The sequence below is a fragment of the Perissodus microlepis genome, chromosome 12 (assembly GCF_051167445.1).
Source record: "Perissodus microlepis isolate ML-2025 ecotype Zambia chromosome 12, ASM5116744v1, whole genome shotgun sequence".
Taxonomy (NCBI): Eukaryota; Metazoa; Chordata; class Actinopteri; order Cichliformes; family Cichlidae; genus Perissodus; species Perissodus microlepis.
The window spans coordinates 18,920,454-18,941,010 of record NC_140472.1 but is presented as its reverse complement, the minus strand read 5'-3'; the positions used below and the strand labels follow the sequence as shown (position 1 = coordinate 18,941,010).

The window sequence follows — 20,557 nt, the reverse complement described above, 5'->3', positions numbered from 1 at the left end:
CTAAAAAATAGTAGAAGAAGAGTCTTGTCACGTGACCTGTAAACCAACGTGCTCGCTGGGAGTCTGGAAACAGTACACATCTGTACTGTGGAATCGGAGTGATGATGCTGGAGTTTGAAGAGCTGCTGAGAAGTCTGCAGGACTGTGTGATCTCCGAGAATGAAGCAGCTGAGAACGTCAGCCGGACTCTGAGGCAGTTTCTTCAGAAACTGTCTGAATCGTCCAGGTAGCAGCTGCACCTCAGGCACACATAGCTATTTTCTAAAGCACTGCATGCTGTTCTGAAAAGTTTGGATGAATAAGTGCGCTTCCGTGAACAGGAGCGGCGTGAAGAGATGCAAGGAGCGCTGCTTGGAGGAAGCTGTCCAGCTGCTGAGACAACTTTCTGAAGCACAGCTGTCTGGTTTAGAAAACGACCATCTCACACTTCTCGTCAGGCTGCTCATATCCACGCAGCTGCAGATGGTCGGCATCTCCACAGCTTGTCGCAAAGTGGACCAGGTTGGCTTTACTTTGTGTCCGATGTGGCTGTTCGCTGCTTAAAGACAGAAAGGCACATTTACACCTTTATTTTATTCCTTAACAGATGTTGCAACATTTAGCAAAGGTGGACCACCAGCTGGTTTTTAGAGAGACCCGTGAGTGTTTCCACTCCGTAGTCCACAGTGACCAGGTACAGAGTCCTCACTTCGCTTTGGTTTGTTGCACATTTCCATAAAAGGACTGCAGCCAACTTTGACCTTGTCTTCATTTCAGATTTTGTGTTTTGAGGATTTGCAAAGAGGTCAGAACAAATTTAAACTTACATTTATTTTTAGTAAGTTGCCACCTTTAACTTGTGTTTAACTGTTGTTCCTGTGTGTATATATATATACACACTGTCTGCAGCTTGTATGTTCCTGGAAGACAGCACTGTTGGCCGTGAGGTGTGGAGAGAGTCGTACATGTCCATGCTGAACAAAGTGTCTGAGTTACTCCCTGTCGCACTGCAGCAAGAATCCCTGAGAGATGGACCGCTGTGCTACATTACAGTCAAGGTACGCGAGGCGCAGTGTGGATCATCATCAACTTACTGCGTGACCTCTGTCACTGACCGGAGAACTGTAATCTCTGCAGGTGTGTTTGCAGATATTCCAGCTGTTGTCCAGTGAAGTTGCTCCTCTGGTGTGGGATGACGAACAGAGAGCCCCAGTGCAAAAGATCCTGCAGACCCTTATGGCCATAATACTTGGACAGGTTTCTAAAGAATTAATTAATCACTCACTCACTTACGGATAAATGTCAGCTGTTACAGCTTAATGCTGACTGTGTCCTGTCGTGCAGTGCTGCAACAGAGACACTCGTCTTCTTGCCGGCACCGCCGTGGCCATGCTGATCAACACAGCCTCAGAGAACGGAGCTGGAGGAGCTGCAGCCTGGAGTCTGCTACAGGTCTCTCACTTGGGTATGGAAGCAGTGACATGAATGTAGAAGCAAATCAAGCACTGGAATTTGAACAGATATTTACCCAAGCGAACAATCTGCCAATACATGTAATATATGTTGCACTATGTCTAAAAAATTATCAGAAACTATGCACACAATGTGTTATCACAGATTCTACAGCACACGGTAAGTGTGTGGACACTTGTTGCTGAATAGCTCCTACTTCCTGTTATTTCTCAGAGCCCTGGGTGCTGGCTGTCGGTGTTCTCCGGGTGCAGTGCGACCCTGCAGAGAAGGACGGAGTGGGCAGACTGGCTGTTTGCAGAGGTCTCCTGACCTGCTGTCGACCTCACATTTTGCTCAGTTCACATGAGGACGCCCCAGAAGTAAATCTACCTGAAGCCCACCCCAGAGCATGCATTGTGGTTGTTCTTGCTTTCATTTCCAAACTTTTCTCTTTAGAATCGCCTGCTGCTGCATGGTTTGTTTCCTCTGGTGTTTACTTTGTGCGAGGAGAAGCTGGATTGTCACTACTTTGCCTTCGAAGGTGAGTTGCTGCCTAAGCTGTTTGTTCATGCTTTGCAACACTTCTGTCGCCTACATAAACCTGAGGTGTTGTTGCAGTGTTAAACTTATGGCTGAAGAAGGTGAAAGAATGTCTGGCTGATCTGTGGAAGGTGACACGTGTTCGCCTTCTTCCTGACAACTGCACTCTGCTGCAGCAGCTCATTCACCTCATCTGGACCAATGCAGAAAGCCCGGTGAGAACAGAACTATTATTATTAAGTGAAGTGGGACGTTTTTTAATATTCAAACTCTTCGATAGACAAAACTGGCAATATGGAAAGAATTACAGAGGACAGGAGTAGGATAGGCAGAGGAAAGGGGAGCAGAAAAAAAAATTCTATCATATCCTACTCCTCTCCTCTATAATTCTTTAGTAACCATGATTGTAGATTAGTCAACTTACTTGTATATTTTATATCTGATAAACAACAGACTTAAAATAGACTGTAATTGGAATCAAATTTGTTTATATTCTGTCTTGGTTGTCATATTAGCTGCTCAATAAAGTCATATTACAGCCAGGGTTGTCGTACTGTGCGTTTGCAGGTGGACGGGGTGTCAGAAACTGCTCGCAGTGCATTTTTTCTGCTGCTGGATCTCTATGAGATGGACTGTAAACAGTTCTGTGATACAAAGAGGGCTCTTTATCTTACTCTGCTCGAGCGAATAATGAAGCTACCTTGGGAAGCCAAAGCTAAATATCATCGCCTGTGCGCCTTGTTGCCGTATCTGGGTACTGACAAGGTGAGAATTTAAGGGCAGTTACAGTGTTAATTAATGTTGTGAGCTAGTCATTATTGTTCATGTCTTTGTTTACTTTTTCTGTCTTTCTTTTGCCCTTCCTGTCTTCAGCTGCTGGATCAGTGTCCTGAAATATCCAGTCATCTCCTGAAGTGCTTGTCTACCAATCACCTGGCACCGTGTGGGTCAGAGCTTTATAAAAGTCTGATCCAGCAGCAGAGGCGAGAGCTGTGTGATGGCTCTTCTTCACACGCGGAGCTGGATCTGGCGAGTCACTGGGCACGCCGTTGGCAATCTGTCCTTCATGAGGCGCTGACATCTGAAGTGCCTCTTCTACAGAACAACAGTGCAACGCAGTTATTACCCTGCACCTTCCAGGTGTTCCCCTCTGCTGTGGACCACATGCTGGCCTCTCTGGACCCATACACCCCAGGTCACCTCCACGCCTGGGCCTGCATCTTGAGCTCTTATCGAGCTGTAACTGGAGACTCCCTCTGGGCCCTTCAGGGTAGTTCCACCTTAGAGACCCTCCAGCTTGCTCTAGGATCTGCAGATGACAAAGTACGACTTGCTGCTCTCAATCTGCTCTGCTGCTGCCCGAAGACCAAAGACACACCAACTCCACAGGAGATGGCGATCATGAGGACGTTCATACCTCAGAATCTAAACTGCGACTCCTCGCCTTTTCGCCAACATTTTCAGGCTGGAGTGAAGAAGTTTCTGATTCGGATCAGAGATGGCTGTTTGGCATATGTCAGAGGACAGAAGGGCAAAAAGAAAGGAGAATCCTCTCACTCGGAAAGGACACAGGATCTCTTAGATCAGGGAATAGGTGAGAAAATCATTTATCACATTGTATATGTGGTCTTTTTTGAATGAGACCTTTCTAGTTCCCCATTTTTGTCCTTAGACTATACTAGAGTAGCTTTGCATGATTCACAATTCAAAATAATCCCCATTTAACCTACACCAGGGCAGTCAGGTGGTCCTCTGTATGAAACAAACTCTCCTCCCTTTAAGGTGATCGTTCCTTTAAGCCAGCTTCTTCTGATTGATAGGCAGTCTCAAACAGGTTTGAACAGTGCGTAGGTGAGTGACTTCTTCTTTTCATATGTCATATAGGATTTGTGGAATGGCTGAGTCAGCTTCCATACACCTATCTGGCACCAGGACACAGTTATCAGAGAAAGAAGACGGCATTGCTGTTGCTCTCAGCAGTGCTGGAGACCTGTACAGACACCTGGAGCCCAGACAGGAAGAAGGGACAACCTCCGGGTACGTTTGGAAAATGTGTTGCTGATATTCTACACTTAACAGATTTTTTCCCTCCTGTTTTTTGGCTTTTAATGATATCTGTGGAACATGTTTGCAGCAAATATCAGTTCTCTCATTAGCTGTGCCAGACAGAGAGGACAGTGGGATTTCTTCTGCAGGACGAAACAGCTAGTACTTCTCAGCTGTTTAGAAGATTCTACAAATGAGGTAGAGATGCCATTTCTTACCTTGAAATTTTAATTGGTTTAAATCAATCGAAGCTGAATATAAGGAATTCCACCCCCCACCCCCACCCCCAGATTCGGGAGCTCGCTGCTGGGTTATTGTTGAGATTTTTTCCACCCAGCTTTCTAGATGATGTCACTGAAGTGCTGCATACGAGAACTAAACAGCTTCTATGCAGTCCCCGGGTGCAGGAGGCCCAAATGGGAGCACTGATGATGAAGATCCTCCTTCAGAAGTAAGAACTGCTCTCTAAAGGCTGTCGTTCTTATTACATTTCTTTTTTTGGCGTGTGGATTCAAAGCACAAGCTGTTGATTAATTAAGAGTTGCAGACAGTGGTGTGTTTCCCTGCAATATGTCACTATTGCACAATACTGTAGCATTCCCAATGCTACAGTGCTTTTCTTGCTTTTGGAGAATTGAAATGATAAGATTCTTTAAATGATGCTGTAGGTACATAAACTCCTGATTGTGTAGACGCAGTTGGCAACCAAAGGAACAATTTGCATTGCCTGCTGATAATACAAAGGAACTTTAGAAAATGCTTCACAGGGAGCGAGATTTCTTTGGCAGGGGAAGTTACTGAACACCCAAACTCTGTGAAAAAACATAAATCAGGGTTAACTCAGATTAGTAATATAGTTGCTAAAATATAAAGACATTTCCACTAGAAGAACATGTGATTTTTTTTTTTAATTTACAGACGTACCAGAAGCTTTGTTCTCACCTCACGCTATTTAGTGTGATGCTTCAAAATAAGACCTTAATAAGAGCCAGCTCACTCAAAACAGAGCTGCCACTGCTCATTGAAGAACAGTGCAGAAAGGATGGCGTGCAGTTTAGTCTTTTATATAAGAAACTTTTGTGGCTTGAAAATACTTCTTTGTATTCACAGGTAAGATGAACTAAGGAGACACAGTATTATGAAACCAGACATGCAATGTTTTACATAAAAACAGAGCTTTGTTTTTAGCATTGATAAATGTAATGTACATCAAACTGGAACAAACTGCTTAAAAACAGCTTCATTCTCACTGATGACATTTATTCGTTGTATATTTTGGACTCGGATTGGACTATTTAGATTCACTGTGGTGTGACGATCGGATCCATTGTGCCGTTTTTTTTTTTTCTGGGGACACCAGGAAGAAAATTAATTACCGTTTTTTTGTCACTGTAGATCAAAACACCAGTGTGAGGACTGCAGGCTGAACAGTAGGGAAAGCAACTCAAAGGCCTTCTGCATGGTTAAAGTCCTGGTGAAGGAGCTCGAGGAGCACTATCTAACAGCCAAGGCAGACATGATGCTTGCTGCCAGAGAAAAGCCTATACATGGTGAGACTGAGAGACATTTAAGATAAACCTCAAAAAAAGTTTCAGTCCTTTAAATCCTGTCACGAATTGGGTTGCAGGTGCTCTAAGTGCTCTTCAGAGGTGTTTGCTTGAGACACCCAACAGTGTATATGACACACTTGACCCCAGTCTGAACATGGAGGTGCTGGGCCTGCTGGAGAACATCTCTCTGCTGCTGCTCGGTGTTCTTTACGGAGATCAGGAAGCATGTGCCAGCGAGAAGGGTAACAGAACAGTCTGCAGAAACACTTCTCACTTAGTTCAGATTTATTTCTACACCTCTCGAGAAATGACTCTGTCTCGTCCTAGATGCACCGCCTTCCTTTTGTGATATGGGAAATGCCATCAGCTCTCTGATAGCCCAAACATCTGCAGGTGGCCAGGCAGAGGGAGAGGAGTGTGTCCTGCTCTCTGAAGAGCACAGCCTTGTTCTCACCTGCTGCTGGGTCTCCCTCAAGGTATAGTTGTAGATGTAGATGCACAAACTGATTGCTGAACGTTGAAGATGTTTTTACCACTTTGATAAATGTGCATTATTTGTTTTCTTATTAGGAAATAGGAATATTTTTAGGCTCTTTGGTGGAGAAAATTCTCACACAATCCAAACAATCCAGCAAGTGCCTTCTAACAAAACAGGATCTAATCAAAGCTGCAGAAATATTCAAGAATATTCTTCTCAAATGCCGTCACTGGGTAAGTTTTATAGAGCCCACTGAGATGCACTGAGTCTGGATGTTCTAAACTTTATAAAAACTATATTTTTTCCTCACCAGGGGGCAGTAGAGGGATGTTGTATAGGTTTCACAAAGTTCTGCGCTTCTCTATGGAGCAGCAGTGATCCAGAGCTCAGGGATATCCCAGCCCAAATGCTGAAAAAAGTAAGTGATGGTGCATTCTCGGGTTGAAAGCTTTACATGGATTGTTGGCTTTTAGATTGAGTTTTTCCACTCGTTTCTGTTTACAGGGACTGCAGGTTGTTCAGTGTCTTCGTTCTACATCTGTGACCCGGCGGGCTGCGGGGTTGCCTATGCTGATCCTGTGCATTTTGTCTGCAGAGGACGTGAGTAAAGCAAGACCACTGTTAGCCCACAGTATGCAAACCTTACTGGAAACAGCCAGAACTCCTCTAAATGATGACTGGGACCAAACGTTGGACCTGCCACAGGTGCGTAGCTACAGAGGGAAGATGTTGTTTTTTGTAATTAAAAAAGACAAAACAAAAAACAGCAGAGATGGTGGAATAATTGTGCTTTCCTCTTACAGGTGTGTGCAGTGCACACCCTGCAGGCTCTGGTGCGGAGCACGGCTTTGGGAGTAGCTATCCTTCAGTTTGCGTCAGATGTAGCTATCTTGTCACTCACTCTGCTCAGTTCTCCTTGCTGGGCCATGAGGAACGCTGCTCTGCAACTTTACAGTGAGACATAGTTTTACTATGTATTTGTAGTATTTCATCGTGACTAGTTTGTTAAAGTGCATGTTACTGTGTTTTCTCCATCTTTAAATATCTGTACAAATACCAGAAATACCTCAGTTTCTTTTTAAAGAAGAAACAGATTTTGATTATTGAGGAATACGGCTGTTAAGTTCAGCCCTAAATATCCTCTGTTTCCAGGTTCTCTCTGCACACGAATGCTCGGCCAGCGGTCGACCTCTGAAGAGGCTGGCCCCACGCAGCATGCTATGTCTCCTGCTGCCTTCTTCTTCCACTATCCTGCACTCCAGCCCTTCCTCCTGGGCGAGCTGAGAGGGTCAGCACAAGACCTCGAGGGTCCACCCAATGAGGCCAAGCTACATCTCAAACCCTCGCTCTACCCTATTCTCACTCTGCTAGCCCAACTCCAGCCCGGTGTTCAAGACTCAGAAGAGTGTGTAATGTTTACATTTCTCTTAAACAGTTTGATTAGAAGTAAGATTGAAACATTACAGTGACTTTACAATGTCACTGAAGACCAGCGATTTAAGGAAGGCATTTTAGGAAGTTTTCACATTTGGTTTTTTGCTTAAAGTCAGATAAGAAAATCAATATTACTCTCATGTCTGCACAGTAAATATGTAGCTATAGCTAGCTACCATAACTACTGAGAGCAAGAATAAAACATTTCGAAATAAGCAATCTCATTTTGCTGGAATTCTTGACAAGAATAAAAATAAGTATATTCATCAAAATGTTCCTTGTATAGGTCAGCATTTTGTTTCATTTATACATTTCTGGTATATGTTAGTTGCACATTAATTAATCTCTGTATTGAGTAATATTTAATTAAGTGAATCTCCTGGCTTTCCTCCTTTCTTCCAGAACTTTGTCAGACTTCCTGCCTCCTTTACTCCAGCTGTCTGCCAGTCCGATTTACAGTGTGAGAATGATGGCCTCAAAGGCTCTGGTTGCCATGACTCCTCCCTCTGAGTACATGAACATCCTCATCAACCTGACATCTCAACTTCCCAGTCCACAGCAGCAGTGCTCTCACAACCGGCTCCATGGACAGCTGCTGCAGATCAAAGCTATTCTAGAAAGAGCTCTCTGCGGCAACAGGTGAGACTTAAAAGAGCTCTTTATTCTTTCATCTCACACTTTCAGGCTTTCAAAGGGCTTTGTTCATTCATCAGAATGTCGGGTTTTGAAATCCTGCTGCGTTTCCATTAGCAGCGCCCCTTCAGATGACCTGTTTGAGGTGCTGAGCAGGATAATAGCATCGCTGTGGATGGTGACTGAAGCTCAACGCTGCCCCCTGGTGAGAGCAGTCTATCTCGATGTGGTCGATGCTCTTAGAAGATTCTGCTGTGAGACCTACCTTTCAGATCTCAGCAGCACACTCCTGCGTGACCTCCAAACACCTCAGCAGAGTCTTCAGGTGTGTGAACTACTAACCCGTTTATTGGGCCCATAAAAGGTCTTCCAAAGCCTGATACATGTGGCTGGTGCAAATGTAGCTCCTTCATTTTATATAAAATAAGCACAAATGTGACTGTTATCGATATAATTAAATTTTTTTTAAGGATTCTTCTCTTGATCTCAGTCACTCAGTATCTAGTTGATTCAGAAAATATATTTGCAGCTGCTTTTACCACAAGTCTTTCTTTTTTTTTGCCTAATCCGTTCTGTATTGAGCCTGTCTATACCTGTTTCCACAGGTTGGGGTGTCATCCTTCCATGAAAAAGCCATTCACTTTCTATGTGCAGATCAACAGTGGGCATGCAAAATCTGGGAGAACTTCTCTTCAGCGAGCCCTGATCTTAGACTCACATTGGTTGCATGGGTCCTGGATGGGCAGAGTTTGCGGCAGACTGGCTTGAAAGAAGTGATCCAGAGGGTGCTGCAGGTAAAACGTGATTTGTTCCCTACACTTGAGGCAACACAAAGAAAGCAGACTTTCCCAAAACCAGCCGAGCAGCTTTTTTTGTAACGACCTTCTTATAATACAATGAGAGGAAACCTTGGAGCCAAAGATAATCTTAAATATAATGCCAGCCGAGGTTGACAGCTGGCAAAAGAAAGGGTGTGCCCGTACACTATTATAATTTGGAAAAAGGGCGACTCTAGTACAGTTGTGCTGAGGATATATTCCCTTTATATCACTTGTGTGTTATGTTATCGCTAAATCCACCAACTGCATTGTTTCCTGCCAGTGTAACTCACCCATTTTAAAAAAGATCCGATAAGATCCTGAATACCTGCAGACAGTGGGAAAGATGATTCTTTTGTGGTTTGGTGTTTATTTTCCAGCAGTTTTTTTTTTTTTTTTTTTTTTACCTGTTTATCTGATTTAGTAACAATGCACAAGCACTGCATTCAGTAAACTGAAAATAAAGAGAAATTATCTGTTAAAAGACAAAAAAGAACCTGAACGTCTTACAATCAAATCCACTTCCAGGCATATTTAAGGGAGGCGTTGTTGAGCCGCAGTGTGGAGTACTGCAGGAGCTACCTCGCAGCCCTGGTGGCAGTGATGGCCAGAGGTGATACTGCTTCATCCCAGCATGTTGTGCTCTTGGCCCCACTGGAAGAGCCAGTTCTGCTTGAGTGTCTGGATTTACTGCTTAGGGACCTGGAGGACCAGAGAGGCGGGCCAGAGTTTCTATCCCAGGCTTTCTCTGCTGCTAGCCTGCTGCTGTCCCATTGGCCACAATCCAGGTTTTTACACATTTTATTGCCCCACTTTATTTCTTTATTAAGTCCCATATTGGAGTACGTCTCACTGCAGCCCTAATTTTCTTCTTTTCTTTTGCCAATCAGTCTAAAGATATCCATGATCCAGCGCTGGTGTGGTATTTTGGAATGCCTTTGGGCCCCAGACGTCCCTGAAGTGCTCAGGATAGCATGCGCTGAAGCTCTGTGTGTGGCTGGAGCGCCACTGATGAGCCACACAATGAAAGAATACAGCACTCTGGTTCCCATTATGAGCAGGTATTAAGGAAGTCAAAGCATGTCGTCAGGTGATGCACTCTGATGAGCAAGACTTCAGAACACTGAATCTTCCCTCCTAGGTTGATCAACACAGGCCTTTACTTGCTGCAGGACCAAAGCCAGGAGGTGAGGATTAAAGCGGCTTGTTTCGCCTCCGTGCTCCACCATGCAAGAAGAGGCCAAAGCCAGAGGAATGTCTACCATATGCAGGTCAATCAAGCTCTGCCATTCCTCTTGGATGTGCTGCTAGAGGAGTGCTGGGATGCTCCTGGCACACTGGAGGTGCTGATGTGTCACCTGCCTCAGTCTGACCTCAGATCTGTGCTGAGACAGGCCTCGGTGGAGGGGTACGTTTCATCACTGAATCAATGCATTTGTACAAACGTAACCATATAACCATATTAACTGCGTGTGGCTTATTGCTCCCTCTCTCAGGTGTTCCAGCCTGTATGAGCAGGATGAGGCCAATGTGTTTGCAGAGCCCTCTGTGATGTCCGTGCATGTACTGCCTTACCTGCTACAGATGGCTGAAAAGTACTCTCAATCCTCTTCTCTGGCACGGAGCCTGAATTCATGGGCACAGGACAATGCTGCACAGGTGGTAGACAGCCTTGCAGTCTGCAAAGAAGTCCAGCCAGGTGCCACATTAGCATGCCAAACTCCATATACATACTCTTGTATATTTGTGAATTTTCAATGTTATAATTCAATTATTTATTCTTTCTATAGCTGAATCATTGACCCCCTTATGGCTGGCTCTCCTTGTGGACCCCCGTTTCCACAGCACCCTGTGTGGCCTGTTGACCAGGGCTGCCTTCCTCCTCCGACTACTGAAAACATCTGATTATATACAACACCTTTGTGATCCTTTATCCGTGAACACGCATTTACAGGACGTTTGTAGTCTACTCACTCAGAACGGTGTCCACTTTCCTTCTGCTTTGACAGCTGCTCTGGCTGGAGAGCTGCCACTACGACAGAGCGTTCACTGAGCAGAGCCTTTTTGGCTGATGTGGCTGTGGATAAAATTACCTGCAGACACTTGAAGAATGATGATGATGGCATACTCGTATAAGGCCCAAGGCGTGAATGAGTATTGCGGATCCTGATGCTGCAGTACAAGGTTATGTAAGAGCTGCTACCACTTCTGGGCATTATAATATTTGCTCTACAGAAAAGAGACCATCCAGGCTTTTCATGCCCACTGAACATATGCTTAAAAAAAGAAAAGAAAAAGAAAACAGCTGCTCCTCCTAATCTCTAGAGGGATGTTAATGATACAATGCCTTTTAATAAAGTTTTATAACATTTTCTGAGGGTTGGTTCATTTCTTGTAGAGCTACAGTCACTAGAATAGCAGGTCTGTCTTTGATCACCATAAACAGTTTCCCAGCTACAAGTTTGCTGTGTCTGAGCATCGACAGCAGTGAGGCTCAGAGTGATGCAGTGATGTAATGCAACAGCATCTGGAGAGATTATCTGCCTGCTACCCACCAGGGGAATACAGTGCATGGTTTATTGTTCCATTAGAGGCCTTCTGCCTGGATAAGTGTTCCCTTTCCAACCACATGAGGGCTGATGATTATGGACTTGAATGTGATTGAGAGCCGGCGGTTGCCCTGCAATAGACCGCACACTTGAGCAGTCTTACATCACTGCTTTTGTTTGAGATGGGCAGCTCTTGTTATTAGATAAACAGGGACATCAAAGCGGGTGTACATGCTGTGATTGGACATGATTAGTAGTGCAGCATTATCAGTTTATTTGTATCTGAACCTACCTCTATATGTGCTTGCACTGTGCATATATGAAGCGCTGCACTTGTGTGCATCTAGGTTATGCAACAGTAATGACTATAAGCTTGTATTAATGGCTCGTAGATTAAACTTATGCAATGTGTCTTCTATGAGCCATGGCAAAATCCACACCTGAGTACTGTGAGATTAGCATGAGCCTCAAAGGAAACCGTGTGGGCCGTGTTGATACGGGCTCATTTTAAATAGTGGAAGCAGGAGAACACAAGTGTGGGGGCCATATTTGGACAAACATAATCATTCTATCTAGAATCCTTTAAGAGTTTAAATAGTGCCTACAGCTTGCAGCTGCAGACAAAAGCAAAACCATGCTTCCCTTCCTTAGTTTTAAACACACTTTACCTTCCTACTTTTTAATAATCTTGTTATTTTAACTCTTGAAAGCTTTTTCACATGCCTGAAAATAAAAGTGTACTTTTAATGAAAAGCTATTTTAATTGTGTTTTTTGACTGAACGCTCCTTTATTCCCCTTAAACTTGAAAACAAAGTATGAGAAGTGAGTTTAAGGTCATGATGGTTGGAGATTTCCTCCTGGAGGCAAAGTGTGCATGAAACTGGAAAATGACCATCTGCTTTAAGAAAAGCCTCTGTCGGCCTTTGTGACTGACAGTCTCTGGGTTCTCAGTAAGCCCGTGCCCTTGCTAATGAAATGATTAACTATGGCAACATGAAACAAGACCATGTATGCGAAGCCCCTTTTATGTGATGTGTAAATAAATACAGACGTATGTGCACTGCACTGTTTGGACGTCATGTTTTTCCACTGTTGTACCACAGGTACCCAGCTGATCTTTGCGTTTGCAGTGAGAAAATACCCACAATTAGTTTTGTTTTCTTTTTATAATGAATTAAATCTTATATGAAATCTGAAATGAGAGTTTCTTGTATCTTGATTTAAAAAATAGCTTATGCAGTTTATATAATCAAGACCTTTTTTAAGGGTGATACTTTGTAAAAATGTTAGTCGTTAATATGATTAGTGCTGCTTACTATTATTTTCCAAACCTTTAAATCATCAAATATTAGGCACAGGCATCTGGATTGTCAATGTGAATGGTCAACCTTACACAGCCTAAAGCTTCAGATGACTCAGATTTTGGCTGTAACTGCTCAGTATTGTCAAATAATTAAACAAATAAAAATGACAAAAAGTTGACATCTTGATGAATCAGTCTTCTTCAGCTTAGTTTTTTGTAGTTTAATTTATATGCACGAGCTGGAACATTTCAGGAGGTTTAGCCTTTTAACGTGAACATTTAGCGCAGCAGGTCTCTGTGGAGGAGAACAAAGATGAATGCAAACAATGCCAACATGTGTTTTCACAGATTTCTTTCATTTAATCTCCAACAAGGCATATTTATTATAATTTAGTCGATTTCAGATAGGGCTCAGACACGTCTTCCTCATCAGGTTGGAGAAACTATAATCGAATGGTCATGCTGACTTTTTGATTCCTTACCACGATGGAGAGAAATTTCTTAGAAGAATTCTTTACAGCAGCTCATTTCTGGGGAAAGTCGTGCTGATAAAAAGTGAAAGTGTTTAACATATGCTCATGCTTATGACATAGATAGTCTCAATGAGACAAAATGATTAGATCCAGAGAGGCCAGAGTGTACTGGAGCGTACTGCACACATGTTCACTGTTTGCTCTGGTGATTGCCTGAAAACTGAGTAAGCATATATTTGAAAAGTGGCTGAGTGAACATTGACTGAGTCACGGGTTGGCTGCCCTCTTTATAAGTCAGCCAACAATGGCACAGGCCTCCACTCTGCTTTGAGCATACAGCCCCCTGTGCACAGGAAGAGACAACTGGCAGCCCTGCTTTATTAGGTTCAGCAGAGTCCACTTCTGACAATATCCACCTAATAAAGAAAAAACAAGGGGGGAGGGGAAAAAAAGAAGGCCTCCTGGGGTGGAGAGGAAGCATGGGAAACAGGAAGAGGGAGTTTGGATAAATGCACCAAGTAGTTAGAGTCAGATAAGACCTTGCAGTTGGAGAGGGATTAAAAATGGAAAAGGTTTTAATTTTTTTTCATGGAAATGGAAAAGTAGAGCAGCTATTTATAGGAAACCAGAGAAAAGGCTGTAAGTGTGGAAAATAGTCTTGGTTAAGGAACAGGATCGAGGCTGGATAGTTGGGGGGGAAGAAATAAGTTCTCCTCACAGCTTAAGCAAAACAATCTCTTATCAAGGCTGCACGTACTATTTTTCAGGGTATGCTCTTCATTGTGCATGTGTGTGTGCTTTGCATAGGAATCTGGTGAGGCTTTAGGACCTTGAGGTTTGCACTGCAAAGGCCACCTCTTCCTCCTCCACCGCCACCTCCTCCACCGCAGAAGGCTGTTTACGAAGTAAGCTGAGAGCTCGTCTTGACAAAAACAAGGGCTGGGACTGCAGCGAGAGGGGCAGTGTGTCTGAATCCAGCACAGGCTCGTCCTCCACCGGAAACATTTTTGTATATATTGAAATATATATATACATTTTTGGTGTAGAGGGAAAATGTTGTCTGTGAAATCAGCCCGTCAGCTCTGCAAAGTGTTTTTCTCTTTGCACGTTGTTTTCCTGAGCGTGGCTCTGGTGGAGAGCAGGGCATCAAATGGAGACCAAAAAGGTAAACTTGTGATTTATAGACTGATTTTTATGTATGTGTGTGTCGAATTCCTCTTTCTTTTTTTGTTTTTCTAAAAGCTGTGCTCCGAGTGAATGTTTATATTATTTTTCTATCCTTTCGTTTTCTTTGCACAAATAAGTTCATGTCTTGCGCTCACTTGTTGTTTTGCTGTTTCACTCAGATTGCGTGAGATCCCATGGTGTGGACTACAGAGGAGAACAACAGAACTCCTCCTCAGGTCTGAGCTGCCTAATCTGGACCAATACTACAAGGGACTATGATGTTACAATCCATCCAGATTCAGAAAAAGGTACAAAAATATATTAGATCTAACGCCCCCCTTAAAATGAAGTCAGATTTGAAATGTCACAGATGTTATTGGGCACAACAGTTTCCGTGCTGGATAACAAACAGCATGGAACATCTTGGCTGAGGTGCTGACATGGCAAAATCAGAGGAAAGGCTGTGAAATACAATAAAAGATGTGAATTTTCAGCATCTGTGCCTGTTGATGGTGTTAAGTGGCCTATTTTATGCACCAGTTGCTCTTTTCCTTTGTTTGTGCTCATACCAGGCCGTTCATTGTACTGTGATGAAGTAGTGTTAATGATTAATGAATCCACACAGTGGGGACAGACACGTAGAGATTGGCCTTTATTTCTACAAGGCATCGGTATCAGACACATGCTATTTTTTTTATCATTCCTCCCGTAGGTGTTGGAGATCACAATTACTGCCGAAACCCAGACGCCTCTGAGAGGCCTTGGTGCTACATTGCTGGCCCAGATGGAGCAATTCAGAGAGAATCCTGTGCACTTGAGACATGCAAAGGTTGGTAAACCCTATACACAGCGGTAATTATTAATACAATACGAGTTGTATGCACAGTACAACTGCCATTTGCACAACTAATTCGACATTTATAGAAACATGGCCAAAAAGTAAGCTGCACTGTCTGGCCTTGCAGTAGAAATGGGGGGGGGGGGGGGGGGGGGGGTTGTTGTTTTATGGGGAGTTTTTTTTTGTTTGTTTTTTTGCTAATAATGATGTTTTCTAGCTTCTCAGCTTGAGGTAAAACTTATTAGTCAATGCAAAAAGTGTGCAGCCAAGTTGGAAACTTTTATCACTTAAAAAACAAAGTTTCCATCTAGCACATGTTTAAAACTTGTTCCAGTCTCATTGCAGATGGATCAGTGATGACTTGCTTTTAAGAGTGTAGTAGCTACTCTGAGGAATCTCCGTCTCTTCTGGGGAGCCAACAAAAGTCATACAATAACAAAGCACCAGCGCACGCGTCTCAAACTTCTGTTTGGGGAAAGCCGTTGACCACGCCCAGCACCGAGCTTATTGGCACAGAGGAGAGGTTTTTCCCACGGAGACAGCAGCTAATTGGCTGAATCGGTTTATGACTTCCTGCCTTTTAACTGGGGCAGAGTTGATAAACAAGTTCTGTGGAGGAAACGGGGAACAAAAGATTTAAAGAGCAGACGTTGTCATCTGTTGGAGTGGCAGTTGGCTGTGCTGGGCTTGTTTGTGTCTGGTACATTGGAAAAAAACAAAAAACAAAAGGCACGTGCTCGTCAGTCCCCTATTGATTTACATCCCAACAGTTTGTTGAGAAAAATCTCAGAGCTTTCGTCATGCCACAACATTACCGCTGTTTTTGCGTCAGCGGTAATGTTGTTGGACCAGCAGTAATTGGACACCACATGGTCCAGACGATGCACTTCTGGTCAAATTGAAGTACAGCCACACACTAAAGAATAAAACTATATATTAGGTTTTAAAAGCATAAATACATATTCTTGGGTTAGGGTTGCCAAAGTGAAGTACTTCATGTAAAAGTAGAGATAAAAGGTAGGAAATGGAAAAACTCCAGGTTCAGAGACTGCCTCTGATCATCTGGTCAGTCTCCAGAGTTCAGACCCAGAGTGTTTTACTACACAGACATGCTGCTGTAGTTTGTGCAGGATGTTCATTGGAATTGCCTTTTCAAACATGCAATGACTTCACATTCTGGAATGGCAGCATATGTTTCTCCAAAACGACTGTTACTACTTTTACATTACACATCACTGTGCAATGTTTAGCATTAATAGTGCCTTCACAGATTAGCAAGAATCCTCAGTATACTAAAAAGTTTTTTTATGGCCAAAAAAACCAACCTATTACTTCTGTTATATGGCAAAACATGACTTGGGGAAAGACCACTAAAAGGTTGTTTTGCTGTATGTTTAGAACAAACCTCTTCCGTACCAGCAAAGACTGAATCCCTCAGCACAAAAGCAACCACTCCCTCCACAGAGAGCGCTCAGCCAGCCAAAGCTTCGCGGGGAGATGTTCCAGCTCTGCAGCCAGTGATGGGGATCAGCCAGCGAGTTCATACAGGACCAAAAAAGAAGAAGGACCTTGGCACTATTGGTATGCTGTGCTTTTTTGTACTTTAAAAACATGTATGATGCTGGCATTGTGCACAAACCTGCAGCTTGAATACGTTTTAATTATAAATTACACAGTTTAGTTTTTAAAGGAGCTGAAAGTCTTTCTTATATATCTGTATCTTCTGTTTTAACCATTTTCCTCTTCTCCTTTTGTTTTTCAGGATATGTCCTTGCTATCATCATGATGGGGATTATAATTGTCCTTGGAGTGGGCATCACATTGGGCTACTTCTATAAGAGGTGAGCATCTTACTCACAGCAAGCCAGCTGGTTCAGTATCAGAGAGATTTGTGTGCATGAGGATGTTCAGGATTGTCTGTTCATGGATGGTGAGCTACTTAGATGTGAGATAAAGCCAAAATGCGATCCTTCAGAGTTGCATCGTCCAGTTTAAACCAGCTTGTAGTGTTTTTGATAGCTTTGAAAGGTGGAGGAGGAATACCGGAATGATTCATTCACATGACATCACGTGTCATCGGCGTACTCTTAAGTTTGGGCCATCGACTATTAAACAGATTCCCTACCGATGGTCTCTGTTGTTCTTCTCAGAAGCAAGGCAGCAGTTTTATGAGCTCACAAAAACCACAACAGAACATGAGGGCAAACGTGGCATGAAATGAAATGCCTGCAGTTTATTTTAATCACTTATTTTGTATTCTTGAAAGAGCAGATGATGTGGAGGAGGGGCTGAATGGGACAGGAAGCGTACAGTTATGTAACGTGCAAAACGTTAGCCCCGATGTTACGAAAGAGGGGACTCGGGTTCCCTTTGGCAAACACAAAATGCCCTCCCGGATCTGTGTTGGGCTGTCCTATCTGATTAGCGCTGCCCCGTCCTCGTTTTCTATTATTAGGAAGTGATTACTAATAAGGAGGAGAAGCATATTATGTCAAAGGGTTTATAAGTGGCCTCAGCATACAGTGGCAGCATCACCACCAGTAATGGGTTTGATGAGTGGGAGACATGCTTACATTCTTTGCAATTCGCTGTCCTTGACTGACTCTGCATTATCTTATGCCACCTAAAAGAAGAGCTGAGGAAAGATTTCATCCCAGACTTCTCCAGGCAAAGATTGCACACTACATCCCAGTGGAAACAGCCTGCAGTGGGAATAGATAGCTTATTGACAAGGAAACCGATCCCCTCGAGGCTTCCCTTCTACCCCAAACACCATCCATTTGGATTACCTCCAGGAGTGCACTGATTCATTTTGTTGCATTAAGTACAAGTAGTCTTTTTTTTTTACATCTCGTGTATCGCTAACCCTCTGGTCCTGAAAAAGAAATGGAAATTTGTGAAAAGTCTAAAGACTTTGTGGTGATATAAAGTGTTTCAAGGCAGAGCAAAGACAGCACAGGAGCAGGCAGATAGGGGTATATTGGCCTGTTTTGGCTTCAGATCAGCAGAAGGTCACCTCGTGCTGCTTCCCGTCGCTGCATTGCCTTGGAGTAGATAAACTCCCTGCCAGCTTGTGAGTTCTGGGTTCCTCTGGCCATCTGTCCCACTGCTGACAATGCAGCGCTTCGTGTAACAGGCTGTGTTATCTACGTACAGTATGCTCTCTGAAGACCCTTATCGTGAATATGCTGCTTGGGTGACGCCCAGAAATACAGTGTGTAGGATCAGCGACAAGGCTTCTGAGTGCATGTGAATGGTAGATATTTTCATGATGCTGAAAACAAAACAAGACTTGACTGTGATTGGTTGTTTGCATGATAGCTAAGAGTTAAAAGGGAGAATGAACAAATGCTATTGTTAATTAACAAAAATCCATTTAGAAAAATCAGTTATTGCAGATTTATCTTTTGAGGGTTATATCTCTATATATAAAGAGATATCATAACCGATCTATGTTTTGTGTTTGCCTTTAGGGGTCGGGACCTGAAGAAGCAGCACGAGCAGCGGGTCTATGAGCGTGAGATGCAGAGGATCACCCTGCCCCTGTCGGCTTTCTCCAATCCCACCTGTGAGCTTGTAGATGAAAACACCATTGTTATCACAGCAGAGCATGAGACCACTCCCGTGCAGGACGACGCGGATGGCGGAGACCCTCTCATGGCCCAGCAAGCCGGTACCCCTGGAGCATGAGCGGGCATCTAGTTCCTGATGATTTTTCTTTTCTTTTATGGACCAAAGCACTCCCATCTCCCTGTTTCTCCTTTCCACCTCCCTGAGTAATGTCTATTTTAAAGGAGCAGGGGGCAGTGTTGTCTCCGGAGACTTGAACTGAATGAAGCTTTGTCCTTTCTGTATTTGTTCTTAACACGTGAGGCACAAACAAGATAAGTTCACACACAGTGGACACAGCCTTAACAACTAGAAACCCATTACAGTGGATCTGATGTTAATGAGCACGTCTGGAGGTCTTTAATGTTCATATCTGATACTTTTAGCAAAGAGAGTAAGGGCTATTCTCTTAAATAACAATAAGAATATCAAGTCAGTGTTTATAATAATATGTAATGACACCAGTGTGTAAAGAGGTGTTGTTTGGAACGGGGAAAATGTTCATAACCTTTTGCTTTTCAAGGGAGGTTTGATTATGTGATGGATATCTGGTTTATTTTGATTTGTAGTGACCTGCTGGCTGTGCTGGCGGGGAGGCACAGACAAGAAACCTGTGCGCACAAAGACCGCTTTTTCTTGCGTGCACACTTGTGATACAGATGTGGTCTAAAAATAGTCTTCCTCTTGAGACAGGATGAGGGAGTGTGAGGTAAAACAGGCCCACTAAAGACAAGGGAAGGCCTATAACTCAAAAAACTGCCTTAGCATGATACTTCTGAATGTATTTCCTTTATAATGTTCCTGTAGATTTGTTTTTCATGTTCAGCCGACGGGTAAAGTTGATTTGAAAACATCGATGGTGGTCCCGGGAAGACGTGAAAAAGAAGACTTGCTATTTTTTTTTCACAGGTTAAGGAGTGACAGGAAATTTTCCAGAGTCTTCTCAGGATGAACGAGAGACAGTAGTTAGACGAAATAGCACTGCCGCAACACAGACCAGACGCGTTTTAGAAAAAATAAAATAAACATAAAAATCGGTCTTTGCAGTGCAGGGCAGTGTAGCTGAAGAGGTCTAGATTAGATTGACACATTTGAGGTGTGCACTGCGATTTAGAGTTGACACAGGAATGGAGTAGAGGAACAGTCCAAAGTTTAGGTGTTCACATAAAAACACGAGAACATGATTGCATGTGTATGGTTGCCTGTTGTATGTTTCCCCTTCTGAGGCTTTTTTTGTGTCTTAAAAAAACAGGACTAAAATGACTGCTTGAGAATAATTAAAAACGTTAGACATCATCAAGATTTTGCAATGGTAGTTTTCACTGCGTTACTATGTTGTTTGTTATGATCCAATCACTCCAGAGCATCTTGTTTTGTGATTATTGCTGGATCCATATCACTGGTAATGTTTAGTTACTGCTGCTCCGTTATTTTAAGTGTCTGTGCGCTGGCTGTGATCATTGTTTATAGTAGCAGTGTGTTTAAAATACTTTTGTTCAGCGTTTGGATTTAGAACTTGTATTTTTATGAATGCAGATTTTCACTGCCGAGACTGAAATAAATAAAAAAGCTAAAAGTACAACTTATAAGGTGTGTTGGACTCACTATATTCTTTCTTACATTTATTGCAATAAAGAAAACAATACAATAGAGCTGATTTGTTCACAGGAAGGACTTTTTTTTTTGC

At 43.2% G+C, this 20,557-nt stretch overlaps 2 protein-coding genes across 4 annotated transcripts; both read left to right on the top strand.

The window, feature by feature from the left end:
* The first annotated feature begins 10 nt into the window (after window positions 1-10).
* On the top strand, window positions 11-11,304 carry LOC146376169 (tRNA (32-2'-O)-methyltransferase regulator THADA). 3 transcript variants are annotated; one of them, XM_084946547.1, is made up of 31 exons: window positions 12-226; window positions 321-501; window positions 587-673; window positions 757-784; window positions 889-1,037; window positions 1,117-1,236; window positions 1,324-1,444; window positions 1,666-1,811; window positions 1,888-1,972; window positions 2,050-2,186; window positions 2,539-2,736; window positions 2,845-3,565; window positions 3,856-4,008; window positions 4,106-4,215; window positions 4,308-4,468; window positions 5,413-5,567; window positions 5,645-5,809; window positions 5,895-6,043; window positions 6,138-6,278; window positions 6,359-6,463; window positions 6,550-6,750; window positions 6,849-6,999; window positions 7,198-7,450; window positions 7,882-8,118; window positions 8,233-8,437; window positions 8,718-8,906; window positions 9,459-9,718; window positions 9,821-9,991; window positions 10,072-10,338; window positions 10,427-10,629; window positions 10,721-11,304. In XM_084946547.1, the coding sequence occupies exons 1-31, from the start codon at window positions 102-104 to the stop codon at window positions 10,981-10,983; spliced, it is 5,637 nt and encodes a 1,878-aa protein (XP_084802673.1). In that variant the 5' UTR covers window positions 12-101; the 3' UTR covers window positions 10,984-11,304. The 3 variants fall into 3 exon arrangements, with proteins under 3 accessions (XP_084802674.1, XP_084802673.1, XP_084802672.1); XM_084946546.1 differs by having other exon boundaries at window positions 8,230-8,437; XM_084946548.1 differs by lacking the exons at window positions 10,427-10,629; window positions 10,721-11,304 and having other exon boundaries at window positions 11-226; window positions 8,230-8,437; window positions 10,103-10,233.
* Window positions 11,305-13,754: 2,450 nt separating this feature from the next.
* On the top strand, window positions 13,755-20,459 carry pik3ip1 (phosphoinositide-3-kinase interacting protein 1). Its single transcript, XM_084945935.1, has 6 exons — window positions 13,755-14,421; window positions 14,603-14,731; window positions 15,136-15,252; window positions 16,660-16,842; window positions 17,024-17,102; window positions 18,735-20,459. Exons 1-6 carry the CDS (start codon window positions 14,310-14,312, stop codon window positions 18,949-18,951), a joined length of 837 nt encoding a protein of 278 aa, XP_084802061.1. The 5' UTR covers window positions 13,755-14,309; the 3' UTR covers window positions 18,952-20,459.
* The last annotated feature ends 98 nt before the right edge of the window (window positions 20,460-20,557 follow it).

What these genes read in the sequence shown, in the direction of transcription:
- LOC146376169 (XM_084946546.1), top strand. Translation starts at nt 102, where the DNA reads ATGATGCTGGAGTTTGAAGAGCTGCTGAGAAGTCTGCAGGACTGTGTG. An exon ending in ATGAAGATCCTCCTTCAGAA is followed by an intron (nt 4,469 to 5,412) that starts GTAAGAACTGCT and finishes TTGTCACTGTAG; the next exon opens with ATCAAAACACCAGTGTGAGG. An exon ending in TCCCATTGGCCACAATCCAG is followed by an intron (nt 9,719 to 9,820) that starts GTTTTTACACAT and finishes TTTGCCAATCAG; the next exon opens with TCTAAAGATATCCATGATCC.
- pik3ip1 (XM_084945935.1), top strand. Translation starts at nt 14,310, where the DNA reads ATGTTGTCTGTGAAATCAGCCCGTCAGCTCTGCAAAGTGTTTTTCTCT. An exon ending in ATCAAATGGAGACCAAAAAG is followed by an intron (nt 14,422 to 14,602) that starts GTAAACTTGTGA and finishes TGTTTCACTCAG; the next exon opens with ATTGCGTGAGATCCCATGGT. An exon ending in GAAGGACCTTGGCACTATTG is followed by an intron (nt 16,843 to 17,023) that starts GTATGCTGTGCT and finishes TTTGTTTTTCAG; the next exon opens with GATATGTCCTTGCTATCATC.